Source organism: Ostrea edulis, chromosome 1 (genome assembly GCF_947568905.1).
Source record: "Ostrea edulis chromosome 1, xbOstEdul1.1, whole genome shotgun sequence".
NCBI classification, from domain to species: domain Eukaryota; kingdom Metazoa; phylum Mollusca; class Bivalvia; order Ostreida; family Ostreidae; genus Ostrea; species Ostrea edulis.
The window spans coordinates 11,208,991-11,227,757 of NC_079164.1; the positions used below are offsets into that span (position 1 = coordinate 11,208,991).

The following is an 18,767-nucleotide window of genomic DNA, read 5'->3' on the forward strand; positions in this document are numbered from 1 at the left end:
GAAGTCGTTATGTCAACACAGAAGTCGTTCTGTAAACACAGAAGTCGTTATGTAAACACAGAAGTCGTTATGTCAACACAGAAGTCGTTCTGTAAACACAGAAGTCGTTATGTCAACACAGAAGTCGTTATGTAAACACAGAAGTCATGTAAACACAGAAGTCGTTATGTCAACACAGAAGTCGTTATGTCAACACAGAAGTCGTTCTGTAAACAGAGAAGTCGTTATGTAAACAGAGAAGTCGTTATGTAAACACAGAAGTCGTTATGTAAACACAGAAGTCGTTATGTAAATACAGAAGTCATTCTGTAAACACAGAAGTCGTTATGTAAACACAGAAGTCGTTATGTAAACAGAGAAGTCGTTATGTAAACACAGAAGTCGTTCTGTAAACACTGAAGTCGTTATGTAAACACAGAAGTTGTTCTGTAAACAGAGAAGTCGTTCTGTAAACAGAGAAGTCGTTATGTAAACACAGAAGTCGTTATGTAAACACAGAAGTCGTTCTGTAAACACTGAAGTCGTTATGTAAACACAGAAGTTGTTATGTAAACACAGAAGCTGTTCTGTAAATACTGATACTTATAACTGGATTCACTCACGGTATACAGCCCCAGTATAGCCAGCTGGTTGTATGGACGACCGTTCTTAGGTGCCAGCTGTTGTGCTTTTGTGTACCAACTGAAAAAGTAGAAAAAGTCATTCATCGATACATCAAAAGAAACATTAGTGGTCTAAACATCAATAGAAACATTAGTGGTCTAACCATCGATAGAAACATTAGTGGTCTAAACATCGATAGAAACATTAGTGGCCTAAACATCGATAGAAACATTAGTGGCCTAAACATCGATAGAAACATTAGTGGTCTAAACATCAAAAGAAACATTAGTGGTCTAATGTGAAATATCAAAGCTCTATCACTTATTGTTAAAAAATTATTAGCAAGGTTAAAGTTTTCAAAAAGTAAGTCAAACTCCAAAGTCAAGGTCACAGGGTCAAAACTGTTGGTACCCATGGAAAGGTCTTGTCACAAGGAATACTCATGTGAAATATCAAAGCTCTATCTTTTACTGTTCAAAAGTTATTAGCAAGTTTAAAGATTCAAACAGAATGACAGAATTACAGACAGGACAAAAACAATATGCCCCCGATCTTCGATCTCGGGGGCATAAAAATGATCCCAAATCCCATTTTCCACCACCATATCATTATATAGACATGTTTTGCAGCGTGTGAGAATTTTCACCTTCTAGCTCGTCCATAATTGACTTTTCCGCTGTGATTCATTTGTTCCCTGTAGCGAGCGATGTCTCCGAGGTTTATCATCAGTCTCTGAATACTAAGGACGGCCAGCTTGATGTTCCGACTCTGGTTTTCCTGAACGGACAAGCTTGAATCCAAGTAATCCTCCACATTAAATCCATACTTCTGCTGCAGCTTCTGCAAGAGCTTGTCAAAGAACGTTGTCCCCTACAAAGTAAATAATCCTCCACATTAAATCCATACTTCTGCTGCAGCTTCTGCAAGAGCTTGTCAAAGAATGTTGTTCCCTACAAAGTAAATAATCCTCCACATTAAATCCATACTTCTGCTGCAGCTTCTGCAAGAGCTTGTCAAAGAACGTTGTCCCCTACAAAGTAAATAATCCTCCACATTAAATCCATACTTCTGCTGCAGCTTCTGCAAGAGCTTGTCAAAGAACGTTGTTCCCTACAAAGTAAAATTCGGATCCAAAATTTCAAAAATACTCTGTTATATGATAATCACTTACTTTTTCACGAGACCTTATGGCCACAACTTTGCCTGGTAAGGTTTATGTGACTGACATACTTTTGCCTATATATCTAATTTGTACACAAATGTTTAATTTGTAAACATAGAATTTGTACATTACTTTGTATACAGAAATTATCCATTTATAAGCTTATAAACACCTTCATTTTCATGTCAAAGCAACCTCCTGAATCAAACAAAACTAAAGTTTCGGCGCTTTGTCAGTAGCGAATGGGCCTAATTTAAATTCTATATGAGGCAGTAGAAAATTCTTGCACCTCACTCACATGAAGAGATCTTTAACACAGACCTATAGAACCTCATCCATTCTATAAAACTGCTGACTAAATGAATGGTACCTCATCCAGCTCTATAACACAGGGCTGACTAAATGAATGGTACCTCATCCAGCTCTATAACACAGTGCTGACTAAATGAATGGTACCTCATCCAGCTCTATAACACAGTCCTGACTAAATGAATGGTACCTCATTCAGCTCAATAACAGTGCTGACTAAATGAATGGTACCTCACCCAGCTCTATAACACAGTGCTGACTAAATGAATTGTACCTCATTCAGCTCAATAACAGTGCTGACTAAAGCTCTCTAACAAGGTGCTGATTAAATGAATGGTACCTCATCCAGCTCTATAACACAGTGCTTAGTAAGTAGATGAATAGTACCTGCTCTATAACAGTGCTGACTAAATGAATGGTACCTCATCCAGCTCTATAACAGTGCTGACTAAATGAATGGTACCTCATTCAGCTCTATAACACAGTGCTTAGTAAGTAGATGAATAGTACCTGCTCTATAACAGTGCTGACTAAATGAATGGTACCTCATCCAGCTCTATAACAGTGCTGACTAAATGAATGGTACCTCATCCAGCTCTATAACAGTGCTGACTAAATGAATGGTACCTCATTCAGCTCTATAACAGTGCTTAGTAAGTAGATGAATAGTACCAGCTCTATAACACAGTGCTTAGTAAGTAGATGAATAGTACCAGCTCTATAACACAGTGTTTAGTAAGTAGATGAATAGTACCAGCTCTATAACACAGTGTTTAGTAAGTAGATGAATAGTACCAGCTCTATAACACAGTGCTTAGTAAGTAGATGAATAGTACCAGCTCTATAACACAGTATTTAGTAAGTAGATGAATAGTACCAGCTCTATAACACAGTGCTTAGTAAGTAGATGAATAGTACCAGTTCTATAACACAGTGCTTAGTAAGTAGATGAATAGTACCAGCTCTATAACACAGTATAGAGTAAGTAGATGACCAGTACCTCATCCAGGATTTTGGAGAGTTCTGTTTTACTGCTGTCATCCTCCTTGTCCTCTGAGAGCTGTCGCCGGAACATCTCGATCACCTGGTAATACACAGATTTCCATAGCAACTGCTCCACGTTACGCTTACTGGCGACCTCCACATCAATCAGGATGATCTGCTCCAATTTCTGCTGCAGTTCAAGCCTGAAAACAGCAAATGACGAAAGTGCAAATTGGTACACTTCAGACGACACAGAACAACATCTGTCTATATAAATGTACTCAGTAAAACCCTTCCTTACTCCAACAACATTTGTCATTTAAAGCAAACATAATACATGTATACTAGTGGTGACACGATATACCGCAATACAGACCTCGATTTGATATAATCCCTTCATTCTGAGTCATTTTCCATTAAAAAATACCTTATACTATAACATGCTCTGATTGGTAAATCACAATGTCAACATTCAAAATGAACATCGAAAGTAAATGGTTTTGAATTATGTCTCATCATCCTTACACCATCATAGGATCAGCTGATTATAGTTTTCATTAACTGATCATTGTATGAGCTGACTGTAGTGTTCATTAACTGATCATTGTATGAGCTGATTGTAATGTTCATTAACTGATCATTGTATGAGCTGATTGTAGTGTTCATTAACTGATTGTAATGTTCATTAACTGATTGTAATGTTCATTAACTGATTGTAGTGTTCATTAACTGATTGTAGTGCTCATTAACCGATCATTGTATGAGCTGATTGTAGTGTTAATTAACTGATTGTAATGTTCATTAACTGATTGTAATGTTCATTAACTGATTGTAGTGTTCATTAACTGATTGTAGTGCTCATTAACTGATCATTGTATGAGCTGATTGTAGTGTTCATTAACTGATTGTAGTGTTCATTAACTGATTATTGTATGAGCTGATTGTAGTGTTCATTAACTGATTGTAGTGTTCATTAACTGATTGTAGTGTTCATTAACTGATCATTGTATGAGCTGATTGTAGTGTTCATTAACTGATCATTGTATGAGCTGATTGTAGTGTTCATTAACTGATTGTAGTGTTCATTAACTGATTGTAGTGTTCATTAACTGATTGTAGTGTTCATTAACTGATCATTGTATGAGCTGATTGTAGTGTTCATTAACTGATTGTAATGTTCATTAACTGATTGTAATGTTCATTAACTGATTGTAGTGTTCATTAACTGATTGTAGTGTTCATTAACTGATCATTGTATGAGCTGATTGTAGTGTTCATTAACTGATTGTAGTGTTCATTAACTGATTATTGTATGAGCTGATTGTAGTGTTCATTAACTGATTGTAGTGTTCATTAACTGATTGTAGTGTTCATTAACTGATCATTGTATGAGCTGATTGTAGTGTTCATTAACTGATCATTGTATGAGCTGACTGTAGTGTTCATTAACTGATCATTGTATGAGCTGATTGTAGTGTTCATTAACTGATTATTGTATGAGCTGACTGTAGTGTTCATTAACTGATTGTAGTGTTCATTAACTGATTGTTGTATGAGCGGATTGTAGTGTTCATTAACTGATCATTGTATGAGCTGACTGTAGTGTTCATTAACTGATTGTAGTGTTCATTAACTGATTGTAGTGTTCATTAACTGATTATTGTATGAGCTGATTGTATTGTTCATTAACTGATTGTAGTGTTCATTAACTGATTATTGTATGAGCTGACTGTAGTGTTCATTAACTGATTGTAGTGTTCATTAACTGATCATTGTATGAGCTGACTGTAGTGTTCATTAACTGATTGTAATGTTCATTAACTGATTGTAGTGTTCATTAACTGATCATTGTATGAGCTGATTGTAGTGTTCATTAACTGACTGTAGTGTTCATTAACTGATTGTAGTGTTCATTAACTGATTGTAGTGTTCATTAACTGATCATTGTATGAGCTGATTGTAGTGTTCATTAACTGATTATTGTATGAGCTGACTGTAGTGTTCATTAACTGATTATTGTATGAGCTGACTGTAGTGTTCATTAACTGACTGTAGTGTTCATTAACTGATTATTGTATGAGCTGACTGTAGTGTTCATTAACTGATCATTGTATGAGCTGATTGTAGTGTTCATTAACTGACTGTAGTGTTCATTAACTGATTATTGTATGAGCGGATTGTAGTGTTCATTAACTGATCATTGTATGAGCTGACTGTAGTGTTCATTAACTGATTATTGTATGAGCTGACTGTAGTGTTCATTAACTGATTATTGTATGAGCTGACTGTAGTGTTCATTAACTGACTGTAGTGTTCATTAACTGATTATTGTATGAGCGGATTGTAGTGTTCATTAACTGATTGTAATGTTCATTAACTGATCATTGTATGAGCTGACTGTAGTGTTCATTAACTGATTATTGTATGAGCTGATTGTAGTGTTCATTAACTGATTGTAGTGTTCATTAACTGATTATTGTATGAGCTGACTGTAGTGTTCATTAACTGATTGTAGTGTTCATTAACTGATTGTAGTGTTCATTAACTGATCATTGTATGAGCTGACTGTAGTGTTCATTAACTGATTGTAGTGTTCATTAACTAATTGTAATGTTCATTAACTGATTGTAGTGTTCATTAACTGATTGTAGTGTCCATTAACTGATTGTAGTGTTCATTAACTGATTGTAGTGTTCATTAACTGATTGTAGTGTTCATTAACTGATCATTGTATAAGCTGATTGTAGTGTTCATTAACTGATTGTAATGTTCATTAACTGATTGTAATGTTCATTAACTGATTGTAGTGTTCATTAACTTATTGTAGTGTTCATTAACTGATCATTGTATGAGCTGATTGTAGTGTTCATTAACTGACTGTAGTGTTCATTAACTGACTGTAGTGTTCATTAACTGATTGTAGTGTTCATTAACTGATCATTGTATGAGCTGACTGTAGTGTTCATTAACTGACTGTAGTGTTCATTAACTGATTGTAGTGTTCATTAACTGATCATTGTATGAGCTGATTGTAGTGTTCATTAACTGATTGTAGTGTTCATTAACTGATCATTGTATGAGCTGACTGTAGTGTTCATTAACTGATTATTGTATGAGCGGATTGTAGTGTTCATTAACTGATCATTGTATGAGCTGACTGTAGTGTTCATTAACTGATTGTAGTGTTCATTAACTGATTGTAGTGTTCATTAACTGATCATTGTATGAGCTGATTGTAGTGTTCATTAACTGATTGTAGTGTTCATTAACTGATTGTAATGTTCATTAACTGATTGTAATGTTCATTAACTGATTGTAGTGTTCATTAACTGATTGTAGTGTTCATTAACTGATCATTGTATGAGCTGATTGTAGTGTTCATTAACTGATTGTAGTGTTCATTAACTGATCATTGTATGAGCTGATTGTAGTGTTCATTAACTGATTGTAGTGTTCATTAACTGATCATTGTATGAGCTGACTGTAGTGTTCATTAACTAATTGTAGTGTTCATTAACTGATTGTAATGTTCATTAACTGATCATTGTATGAGCTGATTGTAGTGTTCATTAACTGATCATTGTATGAGCTGACTGTAGTGTTCATTAACTGATTGTAGTGTTCATTAACTGATTGTAGTGTTCATTAACTGATTGTAGTGTTCATTAACTGATCATTGTATGAGCTGATTGTAGTGTTCATTAACTGATCATTGTATGAGCTGACTGTAGTGTTCAGTAACTGATTATTGTATGAGCTGTTTTCTCTTACCTTAGCCTGTAAACATGTTGCATTGACTCAGGAGACTGTCGCCTTGACACAAGGTTAGTCAGCTGGGAGTCCATGTGACACGCCTCCTGAAACATATGCTCAGCAAGCATTCGGCACTGGGCCCTAGAGCGGCCTGCATGCATTGGGTCTATTTCACCATCTCTGAAGCAGGACATTCATATTCTAATTCATGTTATTTTATCACATCTACATCACAGGCAATTCATATAATAATATTTACATTTCAAATATTTTGACTGTAATATCTTCACAAATTGTAATCAAAGACATTTCCACATGAACATGCTGCAGTTGTAACCAATGCACATGGGAATCTTGATAAATATAGTATGTCTATTTTAACAGATGGTAATTCCCACAGAAATCAAAGTAAAATAAAATTTTAATAATTAAATATCATTTTTTGAAAACACACAAGGGTATGAACTGCAGCGACTCATGTCAGTATACTTCTCATGAAGTGCCATCACCCTTTATGAAGTATGCCGACTGCGTCTTTCATACCCTCATATATTTTTAAAAATGAAATTTATTTCCTAATTCCCTTGCTCATAAAATAAACAGAATTTTATATTCATTATAGAATAAGATGTTTGTGAAACACAATGCCTCTTGTGGCACCAAAAAAAACCCTCCAAATTCAAGGTCAGAAGGTCAAAACTTTTGTTTCAAAAGAAAGGTCTTGTCACAAAGAATGCACATATGAAATATATGAGCCCTATCACTAATCATTAAAAAGTTATGAGTAAGGTCAAAGTTTTCTAATGAGTCAAATTCCAAGGTCAAGTATCATGATATAAAGTGAAAGGTCTTTTCATAAAGAATCTATATACAAAATATGAAAGGCCTGCCTTAAATGGTTCTGGATATATTCATAATTGTCTAGATTTACTTTTCTTAAAAATAGTTCAAACTCCAAGGTCAAGGTCAAAAAACTGGTTTCATAAGTTAGGTCTTGTCACAAGGAATGCACATAAAAATATGAAAGCCCTATTACTTAATATTCAAAAGTTGTGAGCATCTGTTTGAACAAACAGACAGACAAGACAAAAACAATATCTTCGACATGGAGGCATGTAAAGTTTAAATTGTCATATTTGATAAAAACAACATCATACCTACTGTGCTTGATTCTACTACTTGTAAAGACCTACTTCCTTAATCAATGTTTTATATTAACGTATCTTACCCTGAAAACTCAGTATCATCATCTCGGTACATGGCTGTATCCCTGTACATGGCAGGATATCCATAGTAGTACCCAGGCATTGGAGGGCCGGGCATCGAGGGTCCCCCATACACAGGGTCCTGATAACGTGGATCATATCCAGCATAAAATGGGGGATAGCCCCTGATTTGGGGCGGCATGGGTGGGAAACCTCCCTGAGGCGGCATCAAGGGGTGCTGTTGAGTGGGTGGGGACTGAGGTGACTCCTGGCCAGAGGGGTCTCGGAACTTCAGCTGAGATGTAGGAGTACTGGAGGAGGCACTGGGAACCATTATCATCTTGTCTGGATTTTTGGGATCAAACAGCATTCTTTGACCTGGATTGCTGTGAGGATGGGAGTCTCTTGGGTTATATCTGTTTCTCTCACCTCTGTGGCCCGCATTGTGGAATTCTACATGTTGCTTGCTGGCCTGAGTTGTCGAGTCGGAGGTATCGGTATTGGCTGGGAGTTTAATTATTCCCCCACCCTGAGCAGTACTTTCAGGACTCTTTGTTTCCTCTCGTTCCATCTGATGACTTCCAAAATTTCTATCATAATGACGGTTATATTCCCTCCCTCCCTTGTTTTCATACGTCCTGGGCCCTTCTCTTTGCTCACCAGAGAATTTCCGATGACGATTTTCATTCCCAAATGCTCTGTCGTTGTGCCCACCTCTTCTTTCATTATCAAACCCTCTCCTGTATTGCCTCTCTGAAGGCCTGCCAAAATTGGAGTCCTCCCTGTCCTCTCTCTGGCCTCTTCCTCTGCCTCGACCTCGTCCTTTTGGACTCTCCCTGTCTTTCATCATGACTTGTCTCTTCTCATCTCTAGCGAATGTCACCTTCAGATTCAGATTACTTGGATCAGTCAAAACTTCCTTGCTGCGAGATTCCTTGATGCTGGCATTACTGCCTCTCCTGCGGTTTCTTCTCCTGGGCCAGGTGTCTGTGCCGTACACATCGTCCTCCGTGTGGTAACTCCTCACACTGTGGGCACTCGACACACTCGAGTCTCGACTCCGCCTTCCGTTACTGGATCCTTTTCTTCGTCTGTCTTTTTTCCGACTTCTAGCGCCATCACTATTCCGTCTCTGTCTGAAGCCGTTTTCATACTCCTGATGACTAGCATTAACATTCTTGTCATTCTTCATATGTTTCATACTTCCATATGGCCTGCCTCCCTGGTTCCCGACATTCCTGTCATCTCCTAGATTCCGCTGCATTACCTGGCCTCTCTCCAGCGCCTCCCTTGCTTTGTCCACCGTCTCTATAGCTCTATCCCAGTCATTGAAGCCACCCTTCTGATCCAGGAATTCCTGCAGTTTTCTGGTTTCGTCATGAACATGTTCTGCCATTTCTCTCTCTACCTCCTCACTCCAGTCAAGAATTCTATTCGTTGTCTCTTCATCCATACTGAGATCACTAGTATTGCTTACATCACTGCTAACGCTGCCTGCTCTAGGCCGCCTCATGGCAGACAGCGAATACCGCTTAGACCCCTGCTTACCGTTTCCACTGCCAGCGCCGGCCTCATTTTGGACCTGTTTTGTGGAATCAAGCTCAGAGGCAGAACTGTTCCCATTCTTCCTCTCAAACACCATGGTTGGTATGACATCTGACATGCCTTGTTCACTCTCTGTGTTCTCCATCTTTTTCTGGTTCCGTCCGCTGCCCTCAGTTCCTCTGTCTCGCCTCTCCTTGGGCTTTCTCTGAGGTTTAGGTTCCTCCTCCTGCCAGCCACCACCTTTCCTACCATCCTTCTGTCTACCAAACCCTCCTCTCCTGTCCTCGAATCTTTTGGACTCATCTTCCCGGTACCCTCTATCATGATGCTTTACATGACTTCCTCCACCCTGTCCCTTCTTAAAATCCCTTTCCCCTCCTGTGAATTTTCTCTCTTCTGCATTTTTTCCACTTTTTGGTCGATTCTCAAAATCTTTCTGAAACTTTGCTTTATTTGGATGTTGACCTGACGAACCCCCCCTGAACTGATTTCCAGAATCCGATTTTGGTTGCTGATTTTTCAGTGGCTCCCCTTTCGATGGTGATCTATCCAATGGATTGTGGGGACTTGGTGGTTCTTTAGACTCTGACTTCCCACCAACATTTGGCTGACCACTAGGTGACGTTCCATCAATTACCAAAGTCACTTTTAAATCTTGCTGGTCTTCTTTTAAATTAATTTTGCGTGGTGAGACATCTTGACTTGGTTCCGTTTCAGATGCTTCATCATCTTTTGTCTGCTGTTCCAGTATTTTGCCTTTTGGAACATATCTCTGAATTTCCGGCCGTTTAGATCTGTGTTTTCTCTGATCGGGCCTCTCTTTGCCGAGGTGTATATCTTTTATGTTTGAACTGATGTCATCAATCTACAATGTATGCAGTCAATCAAATTATGCCATCTCAAAAGTCATAACAATTACTGGCAATAATTTCTCTGACAGTCTTCAATAAAATTTGTTGTTTATAATATATCTTTACCATGTATCAAAAATATTCTTTGTTTACAGCATCACCCCATTATATAAGTATCAACATATCATGAAGACCCTGTCATAAGATTATACATAGTCTCTCTCTCTCTTTATTTTACCTCTCTCTCTCTCTCTCTCTCTCTCTCTCTCTCTCTTTCTCTCTCTCTGAGCTGTTCTACTAACCTCCCTCACTGAGCTGTTCTCTCTCTGAGCTGTTCTACTAACCTCCCTCTCTGAGCTATTCTCCTTGCTGTCAGTACTAGGTGTCTCCTCTCCTTCCCAGCTCTCCCCCTGATCTTCTTGTACTTTAGGGGACCTTCTTGGAGGTTGGTATATACCTCGGGTGGGTCGTTTGTTTCGCCTTTTTTGAGTATCTAAAAAATCATATGTAGATCATCAGTTAAAACATATCTTAGTCTCCTTTAAAACTCTTCTAGAGAAATGAAGTGGATGGAGGGGGTGAAAACATGAAATTCAGCAACTCCAGGAAGGCCCTGCATACATGTACCTGTATACTTGTACACGTATATCAATTATTTGGAAATTTACTTAGTCTTCATGGTCTTAGTACAGTTGCTTTTAACAATCACACTATATACAAATAACAAGTAAAACATTATTAGTTACACAGTTAGTTAGTGACCTTATACGGAAAAATACATGGTGTGAAAAGAAACCCGTATCGGGCGAGGCGAAGCCCGTATATACGGGTTTTCTTTTCACACCATGTATTTTTCCGTATCAGGTCACTAACTAACTGTGTGACGAAGTTATCACGTCGAAGACCTCTAACTGTATATGCGGGGGTCTATATCATACAACTTAGTCAAATGTCTTTCCTTTTGACACAGCTGCAAGTCAAACCCGACGATAAATAAAATTACTCGCCCAATACGGATTTTACTCGCATGATACGGTTTTTTTCACGGCGTCATGTGACCAAGATCTGAGCAATTAGATTTCAACAATTTTGTCTGAGGCGTGATAAAGAAAGTTATCATACATTTAAAATGCTGGTATCTTTTATCTTGTTTAATAGCCCAAAACATGAGTCCCTGTGCATAAATGCACATTACACATTAAGAGCTTGGGATGTAGACTTGCTCAAGTCTCTATGTTTAATAATCATTGCTCTCTTTAATACTTTTAATAATGCCAAACATATGTTTGGTGACATTAAGTATGGTAGAGAGCAGATATTTAGACTTCTGAAACACAAAAAATTTGAACGAAATGATAAAGTAATAAAAACAACATAGAGACTTCAGCAAGTCTACTTGGGATGGTGAAAAAACACATAATAAAAGTGATTTAAGCAAATACCTAAATTGGAATTTGCATTTAAATTTCCATGTGAAGTATTACCAGTCTGTCAATCTACCTATCTGCATCTCACATTAAGATCATACTCACAGGAATCATTAGTTGTTTTTTAAATGAGTTATTTATCCTGAGCATAATGCAAGATAAGTAGTTGGTACTCTTAATTGTGCAACACATTCTCCTAGTGTGCACTTAGAAAATATTTAGCACATCTGTGACAGTTTTGATAATTGTCATACATACATGAAAAAAAAACGCTGAAAATAAAACCCATGCTGTTGCAATGCAGTAAAAACATTGCTTGAACACTCGAAGCATGGAATAAATTAACTGCAACGTAACTGTGGCCTACAGAGCAGAGTACCGACATGTCCACAGCGCTCTTTTCCCCTCCATTGTGTATGAGATACCTGTAAATGGCGTATTATTCTTTGTTGGCGTATGTTGGCGTATGTATACAAACTGTTACATTGGAGTGTCGACAACATAGTCATTGAAATATTCAGAGATGTAAACATGCTGTATGCCATTAAAAGACCATCATTCTCTGCTTGTCCTCATTCATTCCACCTCCAGGGATTTATCCAGCTTTTAGATGTTAATTTCTATAGCCTAGATAAATCTCTGATTCCCATGGACCTAAGTACAAGTATGTCACATTTCTTTGCATTACACTTACATTAACAAAATTTACCTTCATTTGTAGCTTACGAAGGTAGATGCATGACAAACTGGCATTAATCGATGATAGAAATAAATTCTCATTTTTTTTATATTCTACATATTGACCATTCAACTGATACAATACATGTATGGGTCATTTTCAAATTTCGCAGATTTTTCAGAGTTAGAAATGACAAGAAATGTATAGCTCTAAATTCCAATTTTTTTTTTTAGCATAACATGTTTATCAAACATTACGGTAAAACATATTAAATTTTGCAAACATGAAATGTGCCCCATTGCCAAAAAAAATGGGGTCAAAGGTGAATAGGTAGAACAAATCTGTCAATGGTGTAACAAATATATAATAAAGGGGGAAATGGATAAGTAATAATACCATATACTTGAAAATGGCATGATAATTGCAAAAAAGCATTAAAATTGATATATTTTGGTCTGATGTTTAAAAAACTCAGTAATTCTATAATTAAACTGACACAAAATGATATATCTGAGACACTATTTTAAAAACCTTCCTCTCTTTTTAACATGATACCTGCATTATTACAAAATGACACAAAAATATTATTACAGATTAAATAGATTCATTTAAATCTTGTTTTAAGAAAAGTTTGATACTGATATATGACCATCTTTGTCTGCGATCAAGAAAATTGTTTATGTAACACCAATGACAAAATGTGTTTGACCACTGACAAGTAAATTACACCACTGACACAAAAATAACAGAAGTGGACCCAAGCACTTTAACAGTAAAGCTAAAAATTAATCAATACAACTCCCTTGAATAATTTCATACATTTCCTTTCAATGAAAAAGAAATTGGACAAGAATATTTTTGCTTGTACGTACAAATAATGAAGGTATGTGTTACACCACTTATATTGTCGTTACTCCACTGATCATAGTGTTTGTGTAAGTTGCATACGCAATAATAAATTATGTCAAAGGTAATCACTAAAAGTGTCAATATACTTACACCAAATACAAATTTCAAATATACATCTTTATTAGGTCACCTGAGTTAACCAGGTGACCTATTGCTTTTGGTCTGTGTCTATTGTCATGTGTTGTACATTAACAATTGAATGATTTTAACTTCTTGATAACTACCATTCCAAATTCTGATGCATCCTTGGGACAAGGGGGGATAAATTGTAAATTTCAGGACACTTACACCCCTGGGGCCTCAGGGGATGAACAAAAATTGACCCAGTTTCAAACATTTCTTTACAACCGCAAATCTGTAAGGAAAACTAAATTTCATGAAGAGCAGGAAGTCCTCTGCCAAAATTGTACATTTCATGGTCCCTGGGGTATAGGATTAAGGTTCTGATTCAGTGAGTCCAGGGTGGGGACCAAACTTAGCATATAGTGTGTATGTGTAAATCATTTAAGTAACATTTTCCTTAATGCTTTTGATACTAACTTTAAAGTAATTGGATACTTAGAAGGAGCAGGTCTGTCTTTTACCAAAATTGGAAATGGGGTAGGGGTGTGGTATCAGGGTGGGGTAAAATGGTCATAGTGATTACATGTGTATGTTTGCAAATGGACATTGTTTAAGTATGTCTTCTTTTCAATAACTACCTTTCCAATGGGATCCATTTTTCACATTGCAGCACGAGTTACCCCCTCCCCCACCCACCCCACCCCCACCCCACCCCAATACAAAGGGCGCACAGCACGTTGAGATCCTCAAGTGATTGCATCATTATAAGGAATATATAGAAAATTTACCATTTCTTATTGTAATTAAAGTAGACCTATACTTGGCCTACGTCACAATCAAATGTAAATGCGGAACCACACTTCCGTTTTCCGAAATGTGATATTCTAACGATATCCATTTGATTTTTACATGGCGATACGATATATGAATATCCGATATCAATTCCTTCCTGGGTGTTCTTATCTTCTTATCAGTCAAATCTTAAGTTGAAATTTTGTGGCGTTTTATTTTAAAAGGGGGAAGATAGAGATGATTATAGCTTTAGAAAAAAATCGGTTGGAGAACAAACAACATTTTGGTGGATGAGGGTGTGTCAATTATACATTGTACATGTCCGTGAGGCATTCAGTGTACATTGACTATTCATGTATGTAAAAGTTTTACTATGATCTAAATGTTCAACATATGGAATTGTGGGGCATCAGAAAGTGGGGGAGACAGATGGGAAAGGGGGAGGACAGACCAATTCAGATTTCCACGAGCATCATGATAATACTTCTTTTGTGAGGATCCGGGTTAGAATAGGTTCCAAATTATCATCAATAAATACATGGTACGCTCGTGTAAAAAAAAAAAGTTCACATTTTACTGCTTCAGTGACCACAGATATCGTAGTTGTGTTCGCTGCTACAATGTTACAGATATTGACGCAAGCTTCAAAGATCAGCTGCAAATAATTTGTTTTATTTCACCGACCGTCATGAATTTGTCAGTTTTCCCTCATCCTCTTCTTCTTTTTCAAAATTATTGGGGCGGATGCAGTAGTTCCTTATTGAGATTGCATCTACTTAGACCGGCGTAAGTGGTGTACGTGTACATGTACATATCCAATTTATGTACATGTAAATGATTTCATGACCTGTAGAGATTCATATAAAACTTTGTCTCAGGATATAAGATTTATCACACATTACACGTATACATTAATCATATAAGCAAAATCATCAAAATTCAGTTTGTTACTTTCGTTTTACATTTACATTGTGCAAAGCCTCTCTAGAATATTTTTTTTTCAGATAAAATGTAAAATTTAATTGTAAACCACATGTATCTTATAATAGTTATAGTTTAGCATAGTTCAAATTATTATTCAAGGTTGTAAATATGCTCAAACTTCACATGCCTTACGAAAATATGATAATGGATAATTTTTCAAGATTTTAAGGGGGTGTACTTGTTGTAGAGCTGATAACTTCTAAAATAATACGTCAACATATGATTTTCTTACTCAAATCCTTGTTCTAAGATAATAATCTGTAAATCAAAAACAATTAATTCAAGGTTTAGTCCATAAAAATTAGGGAAAAGACCAATATTGACGTCAAATGGTATTTCCTACAGTATTTTCTTTAACATGTTTGAGCTCACAAAGTATACATTGTGAAAATATTTATTCCAATTAAGAATTTATTAGAATAAATGATTACATACCATTAAATAAAGGATATATAGTCTATGTTGCTTATTACAGCCCATTTGTTTGGGAAAATAATGATTAATATTTAGGGGACCTTCTTGGAAGTTGGTATATACCTCGGGTGGGTCGTTTGTTTCGCCTTTTTTGAGTATCTAAAAAATCATATGTAGATCATCAGTTAAAACATATCTTAGTCTCCTTTAAAACTCTTCTAGAGAAATGAAGTGGATGGAGGGGGGTGAAAACATGAAATTCAGCAACTCCAGGAAGGCCCTGCATACATGTACCTGTATACTTGTACACGTATATCAATTATTTGGAAATTTACTTAGTCTTCATGGTCTTAGTACAGTTGCTTTTAACAATCACACTATATACAAATAACAAGTAAAACATTATTAGTTACACAGTTAGTTAGTGACCTTATACGGAAAAATACATGGTGTGAAAAGAAAACCTGTATCGGGCGAGGCAAAGCCCGTATATACGGGTTTTCTTTTCACACCATGTATTTTTCCGTATCAGGTCACTAACTAACTGTGTGACGAAGTTATCACGTCGAAGACCTCTAACTGTATATGCGGGGGTCTATATCATACAACTTAGTCAAATGTCTTTCCTTTTGACACAGCTGCAAGTCAAACCCGACGATAAATAAAATTACTCGCCCAATACGGATTTTACTCGCATGATACGGTTTTTTTCACGGCATCATGTGACCAAGATCTGAGCAATTAGATTTCAACAATTTTGTCTGAGGCGTGATAAAGAAAGTTATCATACATTTAAAATGCTGGTATCTTTTATCTTGTTTAATAGCCCAAAACATGAGTCCCTGTGCATAAATGCACATTACACATTAAGAGCTTGGGATGTAGACTTGCTCAAGTCTCTATGTTTGATAATCATTGCTCTCTTTAATACTTTTTAATAATGCCAAACATCTATGTTTGGTGACATTAAGTATGGTAGAGAGCAGATATTTAGACTTCTGAAACACAAAAAAATTTGAACGAAATGATAAAGTAATAAAAACAACATAGAGACTTCAGCAAGTCTACTTGGGATGGTGAAAAAACACATAATAAAAGTGATTTAAGCAAATACCTAAATTGGAATTTGCATTTAAATTTCCATGTGAAGTATTACCAGTCTGTCAATCTACCTATCTGCATCTCACATTAAGATCATACTCACAGGAATCATTAGTTGTTTTTTAAATGAGTTATTTATCCTGAGCATAATGCAAGATAAGTAGTTGGTACTCTTAATTGTGCAACACATTCTCCTAGTGTGCACTTAGAAAATATTTAGCACATCTGTGACAGTTTTGATAATTGTCATACATACATGAAAAAAAAACGCTGAAAATAAAACCCATGCTGTTGCAATGCAGTAAAAACATTGCTTGAACACTCGAAGCATGGAATAAACTAGTACTTATTGTAACGGGGACCGTTACACATGTTCCCCAAACATTCACCCATTTAGTAAGTGGTGACATTTATTTCAGTACAAGTTGTTTTGACCATTGCAAACTGTGTAGCATGTGAATATATAACTATCTTATAACGTTCAGTCCATTTCATACTAGTTCAAATCAGTTATAAAGATCTGAGAGTTTTGTGCACGTGCACGTACGTGCATATAAATAATTCGACCATCTCGATACATTAGAAGTCTGACTATATGAGTACAAAAGAAGTTTCACAACTGTTCAATGAAAAACGACAAATTAACGGCAACTCAAAACTACAAAGACCGAAATCAATGCACGTGCATACACGTGCGAGTGAGTACCACACAACAATTTTGTTGATGCTATTCAATAGACATTTGAACAATATACTTACTATATGAATTTGGTATCGATTGCTTCACTCATAAGAAAGTTATTGGGATTTCAAAATCGTCCAATCAGATTTAAGCGCACGTGCATGTGCGTGCAGGGAAATGATTTTGAGACTATTAATAAATTGAGAGGCCCAAAACACACCTGCAACCTAATTTTCAAACCTATTCATTGCAATCTCAAAATGTTATAGACCAATACTTAAATTTAGACGTCAAAATTACAATGCACGCGCATTCACGCGCATGCGATTTTGATAATGGAAAATTTGTTGACACCATTTCATAGACATTCATATCATAGATCCTCAGGGTAAATTTGAATTCATTTCAGTTTTTAATTCAATAGTTATGACCATTTTAGTATCCGAAAAATGAAAGAAAAGATATGAACGTGCATACACGTGCACGTGAGTATGACTCAGCATCAATGTTGATCTCATTCAATAGACATTTGATAGATATACTTACAGTATAAATTTCATATTGCTTCCATCATTTATAAGAAAGTTATGGCGATTTGAAAATCGTCCAATCAAAATTTAGCACACGTGCATGCACGTGCCGGATGGTAATTATGACTGTACACTTTTCTTAAGAATATCAAGATACATATACAATACAAGTTTGAAAAGATTTTGACCAAAAACAAAAAAGTTATGGTCATTGAAAGAATTGAAACTTCAAAAGACAATACACGTGCGTGCGCATGTGCGTTTGCAATTTTTATTACAAAAATTTATAGATATTTAATATCTTTACCTATCCTGTTAATATCATCAAATTGTCTTAATTTACATGAAAGTTATAAACGGTTTTGTATTATCCAATCAAATTGAAGCACACGTGCATACACGTGCAGAATTGAAATTTTGACGATGCCAAACGGTTAAGGGTCTCAAGTTATACCTGCAATATAAATATCATACGATTTCATTGAAAAATAAAAAAGTTAGACGCATTCCAAAGTTTGTAAACAAAAAATCCAATGCACGTGCATGCACATGCATGCATTTTCAGACAAAATGACCTTCGTTCCGCACATCTACATAGGGTATTCTATCATCCTAAAAAGGTTTCATCTTGATCCCTTGAGTAGTTTCTGAGAACACTCGTGGACAAAAAAGGGTGACAAGAATAAAGAAAGAATAATAATAATAATAACTAGTACTTATTGTAACGGGGACCGTTACACATGTTCCCCAAACATTCCCCCATTTAGCAAGTGG

The 18,767-nt window shown here is 36.2% G+C and overlaps 1 protein-coding gene across 3 annotated transcripts in view; it reads right to left on the reverse strand.

The window, feature by feature from the left end:
* The window catches only part of LOC125664110 (telomerase-binding protein EST1A-like), a 56,636-nt gene that overhangs the window by 24,298 nt on the left and 13,571 nt on the right, over positions 1–18,767 (reverse strand). For 2 of the 3 annotated variants that reach the window (XM_048896656.2, XM_056152663.1), the window contains exons 2-7: positions 10,715–10,905; positions 8,040–10,426; positions 6,830–6,991; positions 3,075–3,261; positions 1,250–1,473; positions 603–681 (exon numbers count right to left, since the gene is read on the reverse strand). In XM_048896656.2, coding sequence (XP_048752613.2) covers positions 603–681; positions 1,250–1,473; positions 3,075–3,261; positions 6,830–6,991; positions 8,040–10,426; positions 10,715–10,905 — 3,230 coding nt within the window. The remainder of the gene's footprint in view (positions 1–602; positions 682–1,249; positions 1,474–3,074; positions 3,262–6,829; positions 6,992–8,039; positions 10,427–10,714; positions 10,906–18,767) is intronic. The other variant, XM_056152662.1, reaches the window with a different exon arrangement.